Source organism: Megalopta genalis, chromosome 6, assembly GCF_051020955.1.
Source record: "Megalopta genalis isolate 19385.01 chromosome 6, iyMegGena1_principal, whole genome shotgun sequence".
In the NCBI taxonomy this organism is placed as follows: domain Eukaryota; kingdom Metazoa; phylum Arthropoda; class Insecta; order Hymenoptera; family Halictidae; genus Megalopta; species Megalopta genalis.
In genome coordinates, this window is record NC_135018.1 from 1,301,817 (window position 1) to 1,315,114 (window position 13,298).

Genomic DNA, 13,298 nt, shown 5'->3' on the forward strand with positions numbered 1-13,298 from the left:
CAGACAGCGTGTTTCCAATAGTGCCAGCTAACGATACTTATAATATTTTCATGCGCTTCTGCAGATTTACGTACAAGCGTACACGATCATATTAATTCTTTATAACGTCGGTTATATCACTCAAACAAATCTGATACCATGAAAATAGAAATTGTTTCTTTTACGCTATTCGTCCTTTGCGATCGATACTCTACATTCTACGTGCATTAATAGCGTCGAGATCGTATATTTTTCTATTCGTGTTTGATAAATCATTGAAAGAAGCGGAAATAATTTTTGCAAGGAACATTATTAGTAATTAATAATAAAAAAACTACCCAGCGTAGTTTTCGTTCAAACTGCGATAACTCAGGACTAATAAAACACGCATGAACTTTTAGACGATCGTCATAAACGGGAGACTTTCCATTTTAAGTGATCGAAGTCATTAATTATATCTTCGTAATTTAAATTCTCAAGTTTGAGTTACATTTACTTGAGTTAATTAATTATTTAAGTTAATTAATTTTTTTGAGTTAAATTTTAAAATTTAATTTAAATTCTCATGTAGATAATAATGTTAAATTAGATCATATATTTTTTTCTGAGACATAATAGTACATGAATCATTTTTTATATATCTTGATTTAGAGAAACTACCACCTGTAGATATAGCAGTAATATTTTTTAAAGGAACATATTTAAGGACACGAATCTTCAATTTTATTTATCACATCGGAACATTGAATTGATATTGCACACGACGACATCTTTACTGTATATCACAAAATATTTAAATTCCATTGAGCAATTTGCTTCACTGATTCGCTAAAGTGTGTAACTAAGGTGAGGGTGGGCGATTCTAACCTTGAATATCCCTAAAACCGAAGATGACAGAGGCGAATAATTATTAGATTCATATTCAGTATATTAAAATCTATAAATATGCTCTGTTACGTATCGAAACGTGAAACAAGCTTTAAACAATCTTGTTTGTTATTGTTTTCAACTGTTTTATCAACAGATACGTGTTACTGTTAATTCGTGCGCCCCTTTGTAGGTGGTTCGGCATCGCGCAATGTGGAGCCAGGCATCGTTCATGCTGGACAACAGTAGCGACAGGGAAGGCTCAAATGTCTTGATTAAATGACTGTTAGTTTAGTTTTGTTAAGGATTCGTATTTGTTCAAATTCGTCGGCACCGAGACAATTTTTGTTTGCCAACATATTCCAATCGATAGTAATTTTCTGTTACGCTGACCGTGATCTGTAACACATAAAAAGCATTGCTGGAAGAAGTACGGTCACGGTCGACATAACCTATCCAATCATTGAACGCTTGTGTTTTAACCGCGATTTGAAATAATGGCTATGAACGAAGATTTCAATTTCGCTGAGTTGTGTAGGCTTTGTTCACTGAAAAGCAGTCACCAGCTCCAAATTTTTGATAAGGAAGGCGAGCAGCGGCAGTTACTATTCAAAATACGTTCCTGTATACCTACTGTGGTGAGTCAAAGATGCTTTCATTGTGGCCCACTTAACAGCCTTTCCATACAATTTGAGTTATAATCGACTGCGTTATACATTTATGTAATCGGACGCAGAAATCTGTTTTCCGCAGTGTCGAGATTTTGTTAAATATCATCGATCACAGAAATCTAAACACACAAGTCTCGCATTGTCATAAGTACAGCTGTTTGAAGATTTAGTCACAAGTTTTGCTTTATGGTGTATTAAAGTTTTAAAGGAACAGGGCATAACTCTGAGCACAGTATAAACTTGTCGTAAGGTCTATTAGAGAGATGTTAAAAATGTAATGTTTCGATTATTAATGTTAGCTTGAGCTTGTTGGACTATTTACGTTGCACGATGGCACAGGATTTAGGATTTTGATCGAATAAAACCAAAATTTGGCTTTGCGGGGAATTAATATTTATCTGGTTATACTTATATGAATGCACAAAGCACAATCTATTTTTGTATTAAGCGAGATTTCTTATATTTTCTTTCTTTCTTTAGGCTACGTAAGAATGCAGATTTCATTAGACGAGTTGAATCAAGTATCGAAAACTAGACGTTATCGTTTTCAGGAAAATAAGAAGAATCTCATTTATTTTCATATTTCAGGAAAATTGGATAGAACCTTTATTTTTTGAACCTTTATTTAAACCTTTATTTTGGTTTGATACGGATTTGAAAATGTTACTTTCCAACGCTGATTTCTATCAATTGTAGCAAAAAAGAATATGCTTGCTAGAATGAAAAAAAATTATTTTGCAATCATTCTTCTAGTTTCTTACAATATATTTGCACAAATAAAGTGGTTGGTTAATGTTTCTCGTAAAATCTGTACACAAAGGATAATATTATGAATATTTACGACGCACATTATTTTGTTAACGTAATTACGTTTTAATTCTCAACATAAAAGTATTTTTACATTTCAAACGACGGATAACGCACCGCTGAAAATAAAGTACTGCGGCAAATTGGCATAATTGCGATAATCGATTAAAAATAAATCACTAACACACACGCGCGATAAATCGGAACGAAATTATATTCCGATTTTATTTTTTACGAGCAACGCACTGAAATAGTTAATGAATTGCAGATAACTAAAGAGGATGGACTACCAAAAAATATCTGCCAGAGATGCGTGTATAAACTGGATATGTTTTATGAGTTTCGTGTGAGCTGTATGACCACGGACACGGTGTTAAAAAATTACGCGGATAGCTTGAAGCATCTTGCCGCATCGGTGAATCAGGTAAGTACATAATATTTCAGTTTTCTTTGCTGGGTCTTTATTGCAAGCAGAACAATTTGTACTTGCCTATTTTATGCGGGGTGAATCTCGTAACGTAACGACATAAAAAAACCTCATAAAATATTCGTCGTACGAGAATATGTTTCGGATGGTAGTTGCATGGTTTACAAGGGGACATATAGTACTGAAATTAGCTTTACGCGATTTTGCTCTTTTGTCGAAACACGAAGGTCACCGCGTCAGTTTTTTATGTGGAATCGTTTACCTTTCTTCCCGAATTCGGATAAAGCATTAAATTCTATACAAGAAAAGTATTATTATTATTATCTAAAGTAAAGCGTTGATTAACGGTCTTTGTTAATATTTTAATAGCTATTTGGTACAATACTTTTTAACGTAGATATTCGACGCTTTATCCGAATTCGAGAAGAAATATAAATCAATCCATTTAAACAATTGAAAGCGATCCCCATATTTTGATGAAGAAGCAAAATAACGTAAAACTGATTACAGTAAAACCATGCAACTCTTAAAACATTTTTTCGTACAACGAATATTCGATGAGTTATTTGATGTCGCCATGTTGCGAGACACCCTGTACATGCTTCCATCGGCATCTCTACTTCAATTTATGATACACGTGCAAATTGTAAAGCAAATTTACGTTATCGAAACATGTAATTATAAAACTAACTGAATTCGCACATTTAATAATAACAACGTATCCACGAAATTCGTATCGCGTAAACGAGTAGAAGTAAACTCGACGCGCTATGATCTATCAAATAAATAGTAATTATTCTATTTTTATCAATTTAGTATTATTCGTTTAATCTTATTTAATCTATGTTCACAAATAACATACCGTATTTTAATGAAATTAATTTTTAACGATCTTGAAGTACCGTATAAATATTCTCAGGGCAAAAAGTTCAATTATTTTCATCACTCAGCGCCCAAGTAAAATGATTTTCTCAAGATAGACAGTACTGAAGATGAAATGAAATTAGAATTTCGTTAGTGGTACGTGGTTTAACCGTGGTTTACTAGAATGTTTAGCCCGCTATTTTATCGGGTACAATATTCAAGCTGTATCAGCGACGAACAATATCTAGATACATAACATTATCGAATGAAATGTTCCCGAGTTGTAATTTACGTCCGCATTAGTTACATACAATTATAATTATCCCACGCGCATTTCTGTACACAGGTCCTATGTAGAGAAATATAGGTATTTCTCTACATAAGACCCGTGTACAGAAATACGCGTGGGATATAATAAGAGAATAATAGAAATACCTATTTCTCTACATAAGACCTGTGTGTACAAAAATACGCGTGGGATAATTATAATTGTATGTACCTATTAATGTAGACGTAAATTACAACTCGGGAACATTTCATTCTCGATAATGTTATGTACTATTCCAACCTACATGGGTCCTTCTCTCGACGAGAAAAAAACTATTTCCAAAACCCCAAAAAAACCTCTTTAGAACGACTTGTTACTCGCATGTAAACGTTACACGCGGTTCAACGGCTGTGAAAAAACATCCGAGTCACGGCGCGACGAGCAAGATTCGCGAAACGGCCGACAAGTATAATAAAATAATTTCGCGTCACAGCTGAAAAAGGACAAAAAAAAATGGAGTAACGGACCCGCTTCGTATTTAAAACCCGGCGTTAGGGATACTACTACTCGCCCCCGTTCGTGTTTAAGAGACTTAAAAATTTCATTTAGCGTGTATAGCCGGGCGCAACGGGGCAAATAAAAGACGCGCGTGCGAGGGTAATTCAATTTTCCAACATTTCTTGTTTGCGCCACACCTGAAGAATCCAATTATGCGCGGCGCCGAATGTAAATTCGCCAATTATACCGAGGCGCAGCCGTACACGGTGTACAACAGACACACGCGTGTACACATACCATTTGAATAATACGATTGAAACATTCGATAACCGAGGGACAGTGAAATTATTCATAACGTTCCGCCGCTAAATATATAGCGGCGGACGGCGGCGTACGCGCGATTCATAGCGCGCGCGGGGCCCTGTTTACGGTTACCAGTTTATTTGCTTCTAATTGATTTCACGAGACATCGGACACGTTTAAACTCCGCGTGGCCACGTGCTTTACGACTGGGGGGAGAACAAGTGCCGTACAAACGGAGGCGACAACGCGCTTAATAAAGGTACATTAAAACTCGTGACGGCGGAGCCGCCGCCGCCGCCGCGCGCGGGGAAGAATCCGCGTCGCGATGCCGTGTGGAGGAGGTTCGCTAATTTTTTTCGGTTCCGCCGGATGGGGTGCGCTGGGCGGGTGAAACTAAGTTGGCGGCTAAGCGGGTGGCTAAGCGGCCGGGGGAGAGATCGGGCGGCGAGGCGGGTGGCACCGGAGGAATTTATAGTCGTACAAGCCGGACACGGATAGCCGGGGAACCGGGTTATCCGAGTCGCGCGCTCTCCGTACGTATCCTCTAGGAAGTGTACCGGTGACTCTCTTTACAAGCTCATAAACTCCCGCGGCAATTTCCGACACGACGCGTTAAAGTGAGTTTATGCGTCGGATGGGTGGCCGACACGAGTTCCACATTTCGAGCCCCGCGTAAAAAGCCCTTTACGCGACACGCGCTCGCGTCCTGCTCTGGTGTGTACCACCTATACGAGCCGCCTCCTCCTCCTCCGTTCCACCTTCTTCCGATTCCGCTTCTCGTAGTAGGTACCCTACGTACACTCGATAACCGATGAACAGGCCGGACTCGCGCGAGAGAAACGCGAGGGACGAGGAAGAGCTGGTAGGCGCGCGAAACGGAGCGACGAGGACGGAGCAGAGAGAGAACAGGGGGCGTCGCTGATCGGTAGCCAGAGGTCCTTGGTTCTCTCTCCGTCGCTCTACCCCTTCGTTGTCCAACGAAGCGTGATCCCAATAATTCCACCCTCACACACGCGACTCGTCGGTCGAGACAACGGGTGGAGGGGATAATATACAGATAACCACCACGGATGAGTAGATAGGGCGAGAGAGAGAGAGAGAGAGAGAGTGAGAGAGAGAGAGAGAGATAGGGGGAGAGAGAGACGGATCACGCGAGCACCGAGGATGGTAGGTTGATATCCGTGCATGCACGTACGTGTGTGCAACCGTCGCGGCGCTATTGATCGACGCTCCGCGGCTAGGCTGCGTCGCGCACAGAAAGCGAAAGTCAGTTCTCCTTTTCTTCGACGTCTCGCCTAGTCCCCTCTTTCTTTCCCTTTCCTTCGATACCGCGCGCCGCGTCTTCCCTCTCTGCCGCCGCCGTCGTCGTCGTCGTCGTTCGTTCCTTCTCTCTTCGTGGTCCCTCCGCCGCCGCCGCGGCCCTGCTCTCCTCATCTTTTAAGCCGTTCCCGTCCTTCTCGCAGCATTTCCATTTTTCTCTCTCTCGCTCCGCAAGTCTCGTCGCTCCCCAATCCAAGATTGTTCGATCCCCACCCCTTTCTGGTTGACCCCTTGGATCTCCTTGTCCCGGGCACAGGTGCAACGAGGAGCCGTGCCACAGGTCTGCATCTCTGAAAACCTGTTTCTAGACTTTCGAATAAACGTCGTAAACGGTCTCGACGAAGTCTCTCGTTACCCGGGTTGATCGTTGATCCCGCGTTCGGTTCGACGAGGGGGCCAGCTCGGCCAAAGAAATCCGAGGAAGCTGTGCCGGTCTCTTTCTCTCTATGTCGCTATGTCCCTCTCTCTCTTTCTCTCCGTCTCTCTCTTTGCGCCTTTCTCTGTCTCCTTTCTTCGCGGCTGTCTCGTTCCTCAACGTTCGCACGGGGACTCCCGACGCGACGCGACGTACCGTCTCGCGTTTAGTTTCGCTTAATCGCGCGTATCGTTCGACGATATGTACGTCTCCCCCTCGCCTCCCGGCTCGTCTCTCTCGCTCGCTCAGTCAATGTCAGTGTCAAGGTCAGCGGGCCGACGCACTGCAGAGCGCCGCCGCCACCGCCGCCACCGCCGCCGCCGCCGCCGCCTCCGACGCCGCCGTCGACTACTGCTACGCTGCTCTCTTCCGTCATTGTGTGTATCCGGCAGCCGAGTCACACGGTAGTCTGTGTACACGAGACGCAAGGTATACACGGTCTCTTCGCGCGCATACTTGTCTCCTCTAGGGCTTCCCTGTCTTTCTTTCCTTCCCCCCTTCGCCCCTGCTCCCTTTTCCCCGCCGTTCCTCCCCGCGGCCGCGATCCACCCTAACTCCCCCCGTTCCCCTTTCGCCTCCCTCGCTCTCGACGTCGCGCTGGCCACGATACGTTCCGCGGGGATCACCATTCGATATCGTTGCACCGCGCTGTCTCGTCCGTGTATCGCTTCTCCCGATCCTCTCTATTCTTTCTTTTTTTCCTCTCCGTTCAGTGTCATTCAGAGGCCGTGCGCGCCACCCTGTCGTGCCACTTCGTCGTTGTAAACCCGCGATCCCTCCCCCGCATCCTCCTTCTCAACCTTCTCCTCCTCCTCCTCCTCCTCCGCATCCCCTGTAGCCGCGAAAACCTCCCGCCGGTAAACTCGCGCGTCCCGCGAGAACGATTACGCGACGATTTTTCGTAAAAGTTGCCGAAGTATAATACGGCTCCACTTCGTGTTCCCCACGATTCCCGGTCCGTTTCTCTCCCGCGGCCGTTGTTTTACCCTATCGCCCGTTTTTCTTCTCGCTCGCCAAGGCCCGCGCTGCTCTCCGGCACGGTGCATTCCGCGGGGACCTCCACTCGATATCGTTACGCCGCGCTGCATTCGTGTGTCACCGGCTATTTCGTCCCTTTCTATCTCCGCTTTCTTAGCCGTGCTCTCTTTCTCTCTCTCTCTCTCTCTCTCTCTCTCTCTCTCTCTTTCTTTCCTGCTCCCCCGTTCCCGTGATTGGCTAGCTCTGTTCTTCCCTCGCGTACCCTCGTCGCTCCGTCTCCCTTCGGCTTACCCCGGCTCTCTGCTCTCCTTCCATCCCTGTGTCTCTCTCCCCCCTTGCCAGCCCTCCCTCAGTCTCTCTCTCTTTCGCTCTCTCTCTCTCTCTTCGTGTCTGTCTCTCGCTCTCGCGGCTATCCCCTCTGCTCGCCCGCCAGGCGGTTTTTTTCGTCTCTTTGTCCTTACATCCTCCCGCGCCGGGAATCGGCGGCTAGCTCCACGGGACACACTCCGGTTGCCCCGTAAAACGCGAGATTCTTTCGTGGCGTCGCGAAAAGAAAGAACGCGCGTGCCGAGACCGATAATCCTCTTTCTCTCTCGAGAAAGGGCCCGGTTCGAGTCTAGCCGAACCGCCGATCGGGGTGATCCTTGTGTGCATCGGGAAACAGAGCCGGAGAGGAGAGACCAGCGCCAGACGAGCCGACAGCCTCGTAGTCCCGATTTTTTTCACCCAGTTCGGCGACCACCACCGGCATGGGAACCAGGACAAAGTGACGTGCTCCACTACCGATCGCTTGTGTGACATCCCCAGTGATATCGCGCGTTTCCTCCAGGACGTCTCCGACCGTGTCTCCCCATTGATCGGAGCCTTGCGTTTTTTCACTCCTCGTCTCTGCATCCCGTCGAACCGTAGGTATGTGAGCGCGAAAGATAGCCCCGGATAACTTTTCCCGTCTTTTGTGGGAACGATCGTGTCTGGCTTTGTAAGCCGAGCTCCTTCTGTCTCTCTTCCACCAACCGACCCTTCTTTCCCGTCTCTTCCCCTCGACTCGTCTCTCTCTCTCTCTCTCTCTCTCTCTTTCTCTCTCTCTCGCGCGCGCGTTCTCGTTCCCTGCCTCTCTGCGTCTGTCTCCCTTTGTCTCTCTTTTCGGTCATCGTTCTCTCCCGGCGGACCTTGACGGTGAGGAGCCTGCTTCGAAAGATCTTTTCGGCTGCTTCGAAAGTTCTTCTCTTTTATGTATTCGACGTGGTTCTCCGGGGATGCAGGCTCCCGTGATGTTCCCCGGCGATTCCTCGACGCTCTCCCGACGCGCCGCCTTCGGGAACGATCGTCACGTGGACGAATTTATCGTTTGTTTCCGTCCCGTTCGAGCGTTTCCCCGATTTCCCGATCGCGTCGAGACGTTGTTGGACATATCCGGAGCCGAGACGGGAACGATTCGTCGGCCGGCGAATTCGCGTTTCGGCGAACAATTGTTGCACACCGCGGTCCGAAGTGATTTTTCGGGGCGGCTCTTCGCGACGATTCTCGAAAAGCGGCCGCACGATCTCGCGGAGAAGCGCGAGCCCGCGATATGTACTCTGTTTCTACTAAATATCGATTATCGTTAACAGATATTTGGCACAGAATGCGCCTCTCCGCGCGCGCTCTCCGCTCGCTTCTGTGTCCCCGTGATTAATCGTTTTCCCATATTGGCTCCGAAGCCGTTACGCTTTTGTGCGCGGCCTGATAGAAATATCGCGAAATATTGTTCGGCCGGTGTAGGCCGCGTTCGATTTTGCAGCGGCGGCGATGCATTACGACGGGGTGCGCGCACAAGGCCGTACACTGTTAACTATTGTTCCACGACCGTTATTTTCGTTCCTGCCGGTCGTGCCGCGAATACAATTCCCGGCCGAGTTCGAAAGATCCCCGAAGAATCGCTAGATTCTCGGCTGGACGCTGTGCTGTGCTTGCTCGCTCGGCCCGGCTGCTTTATCTTCTTTCCGAGCGAGAGCGTTCCGTTCGACGACGATCGTAAACTTATTATTTTTCGATCGTGGGCGGAGTTTATTGACATTCGAATCCCGTCGTTTTCAGATACGGCACGTAAAAACGCGATATCTCCTTAACCGTGACTCCCGTGTTCCCCCCTCACCCACCCCGGTTACAGATAAATGCTAATTGCTGCTCTTTCGATGCTACTCGAGGCCGGAGTGGCAACCACCACGTGTACACTTTGCCGAACCAACACCGTTCCGGAGCTTACAAGTTCTTCTCGAGAGTTCCTTTCAATCGAACTTCACCCAACTCGTTCACCTTCTTACCCTATTCCACGATTATGGTACTTCGTTGCGCCCGCGTAGGAGAATCTTCCATGTACCACCGTTTCGATAGTCGCTCGATAAACCTTTGAAGAAAACCTTTAATCGACCGTTTGATAAACGGGGCGGAGATATTAGGTCGTCTAGCCGACGCGACAATCTCTGGAATACTGGTCTGATTGCGCGTCTCGAACGAGGGGTCGCCGAGTTACTCTGTACTCTTTGCACACTTTGTAACATTTGATTTTGTACGATTTGTACATTTTATACACTTTGTACAAATTGTGCGCTTTGTACATTTTATACACTTTGTACAAATTGAACGCTTTGTACATTTTATACACTTTGTACAAATTGTGCGCTTTGTACATTTTATACACTTTGCACAAATTGAACGCTTTGTACATTTTATACACTTTGTACAAATAGTACGCTTTGTACATTTTATACACTTTGTACAAATTGTACGCTTTGTACACTTTGTACGTCTTGTACAGTTTTGTACACTTTGTGCACTTTGTATAAATTGTACGCTTTGTAAAAATTGTACGCTTTGCACACTTTGTACGCTTTGTAAAAATTGTACATTCTGTACACTTTGCACACTTTATAAAAATTGTACAAATTGTACGCTTTGTAAAAATTGTACACTTTGCACACTTTGTACGCTTCGAGCACTTTGTACAGATTGTACGCTTTGTCCAAATCGTACACTCTGTACATCGTGCGGCGTAACTCGTGCGTCGGCGTAGAGTGTAGCCGTTGCGATACAAGAGCAAATGAACGATTAATAGGGCGCGGACAAAGACAAGATGTCCAATGGTAGCCAGCAGCAACAGCAGCGGTCCGCTTACGTAGAGGCGCACGCGGTGGCCCACGCTGCCGTGCAACAGCACATGGCACAACAAGCTGCACAGGCGAGGCTCGCGGGACCAGGCCCGCCAGCAACACCGCAGACCCCGAACCCAACGTTCACGTTGCCGGACGACGGCCTTGGCTACGACGACGGGGTGCGGGTGCTCCGATCGATCGGGACCTGGTGAGTAATCGAGTTCTCTGCTCTGCGAAGTTAATATACTCGGACTTGTACAATAGCAACGGCGTGTCGCAATCGTATGAACTTTAACACAGGTCTCCAGATTACTCTGCAGCGATGCGCCCGGGCGGAGTGATGGCCCCGTTCCCCGGCGCAATGGACCAGCAGTTCGGCAGCAGGGCCCCGACCGTGAACCAGCCGCTGAGAACGACGAACAACGTACCTTCTCGTCCGGGGTTCGCGTCGAAAGCCACCAACACGGGCGAACCGGCGACCAAAGCGTTTGCCTGCACGGTTTGCGGCAAGGGCCTGGCCCGCAAGGACAAACTTGTCATACACATGCGCATCCACACCGGGGAGAAGCCGTACTCTTGCGAAGTTTGCGGTGAGTATCCTGACACGGTCGTCGCGCTTTCCACCGATTCGCGAGAACCTTTGATAACGAGTTTCATCCAATTGTCATCGTTTTGCAGGAAAAGCGTTCGCGCGTAGAGATAAGCTAGTTATTCATATGAACAAGCTGAGACATAGACCGGGGGTGGCGCCGCTCTCCACGCCGACCGTGCCGAACTCGGATCAGCAACAGCAGCAGGCCCAGCAGCAGCAGCAGCAACAACAGCAGCAGGCCCAGCAGCAGCAACAGCAACAGCAGCAGCAACAATCTCGCCCGGACACTATACACAAGCTGAAAGAGGAGCCGGTCAGTTGGGCGTGCGAGCTGTGCGGTCGAGCACTGGCTACAAGGGAAGAATGGATGCAGCACGCTCGGTAATTTTCATTTCTTCCAATGGGACTTCGGAAGAACGCGCGGCGCGATCTTCTCTCGATCGCGAGCCATCGGAGATTGTCGTTTTCCTTTTTCTGTTATAGGTCCCATTTGGAAGCGTCGGCCCCGCCGCAACACGCGGCGCCGTATTTCCCAGGATCCGCGGCGCCGCCGCAACCGTACGCCTCGGAAAGGCATTTCTGTCTGATGTGCCGTACAGATTTCACGGATAAGGCTGAATTTATGTTCCACGTTCGTTCCCATTTCGAGCCTCATGCACAGCAGACTCCTCCCCAGCACTCGAGCGGCAAACAGGCCGGCGACCCAGCAACAGCCGAGCTGATTGCGCGCGGGCTCGTTGATCCGTCGGGATTATGCAGCTAGAATTATCCCCCCTGTCAATATGTACCATCGATTCGTGTCTTACCATAGTACAAGTTCTCCACTCCATTTCGACCAGAACTTTTTGCATAGGATGTCATGCATATTGTGATTGTAATGAATATGTACTGATTTATTAAGGGAGAGATGCACAGTAGTATGTTCGTTGTACGAACATCTGTGGGAGCGAGGGAGTGAGTGAGGGAGGGGAGGGGGATCAGTCCTGCGGAGGTTGGTCGACGAAGAATTTTTCCGTTGCCTCGGTGTCGAAAAACCCGACAAGCCCGTTTTTTCAGTGAACCAATCAATATATATATATATACACATATATATATGCTTGCCATCGCCGTTAGAGTGGAACAGAGAACAATATTTTTCGCATTATGCAACATATCAGGAAAAACTAAGGAAAACTCGACTATTCGTAGATGTACTACTGTGTGTCCCGCATATATGTATACATAGATACATACGTTATTCGTAAAATATTTAGGTATTGACGCGACATTGATTCGCACGCTAACGAACCTTCACTATTGCGTCAGTATTTAAATGTGATTATACTTAATAGTATACGTTCCTACATAGCTAGCTTCCCGCCATTTTTAATCATTAGCAGTATCCGCTATTCGATGTACAGGTTTGTTCTCAATGCTATCGTAATTTCTTCTTCTTCTTTTCCTTCTTCTTCTATTTCTTCTTCTTTTTCTTCTTCTTCTTTTTCTTTTTCTTCTTCTTATCATTCTCCTTTCATTAAAAAAAAATACTTACATACCAAGGTCTGGAGAATTCGTTGTCTCGTTTCTTGAAACATGCTGAAGCGATCATTGCGTTTGTAGGAAATGATTTATCGAAGGACGCTATTCCGATAAGATGTTCGTTTAAAAATAGAGGTATACGAATATTTTATATTGTTAAAATCATTTATCATTGGATGATTATACCAGCTGCATATAAAGCGTATTAAAGTTAAGAGTATATTTCGATCATGTGATTTTTTTTTCCTTGTTTTTCGTCCGCTTAACTTTCCGTGCAGCGACGCTCGATTATCTCGTTTCTTTCGGGGGCAACATATTATTAGCCGCATTATCGATTTATAGTACCAAACGTGTAGTTTTTACTGTGGTATAGCGTAAGTGTTGAGAGAGAAAAAAAAACCATATTACCGATGCATGCAGCGCAAATGTTTATATTTCCGAGGCAATTTAGGGCAAATTAAAAATCGTTTGATTCTCTTTCTTCTTCGAATCAATTTCTTCTTTCTTTCTTTCTTTTCGTTCAGTTACAGTGCCGGAGTGTATTGTTTATTGTTAACGATTGTTCTTGGTACCTGAAGTATCCGTATGTACTTAAACCAGGGATGAGTCAAAGATTCTGTTCGAACTCGACGTATATAACGCGCGGCGTTCACCTGACCG

At 46.2% G+C, this 13,298-nt stretch overlaps 1 protein-coding gene across 1 annotated transcript; it reads left to right on the forward strand.

Annotated features, from left to right (window-relative positions):
- The first annotated feature begins 1,071 nt into the window (after positions 1-1,071).
- On the forward strand, positions 1,072-12,866 carry LOC117218582 (uncharacterized). Its single transcript, XM_033467094.2, has 6 exons — positions 1,072-1,484; positions 2,593-2,748; positions 10,492-10,736; positions 10,829-11,118; positions 11,207-11,501; positions 11,604-12,866. The coding sequence occupies exons 1-6, from the start codon at positions 1,344-1,346 to the stop codon at positions 11,881-11,883; spliced, it is 1,407 nt and encodes a 468-aa protein (XP_033322985.1). The 5' UTR covers positions 1,072-1,343; the 3' UTR covers positions 11,884-12,866.
- Positions 12,867-13,298: the final 432 nt, after the last annotated feature.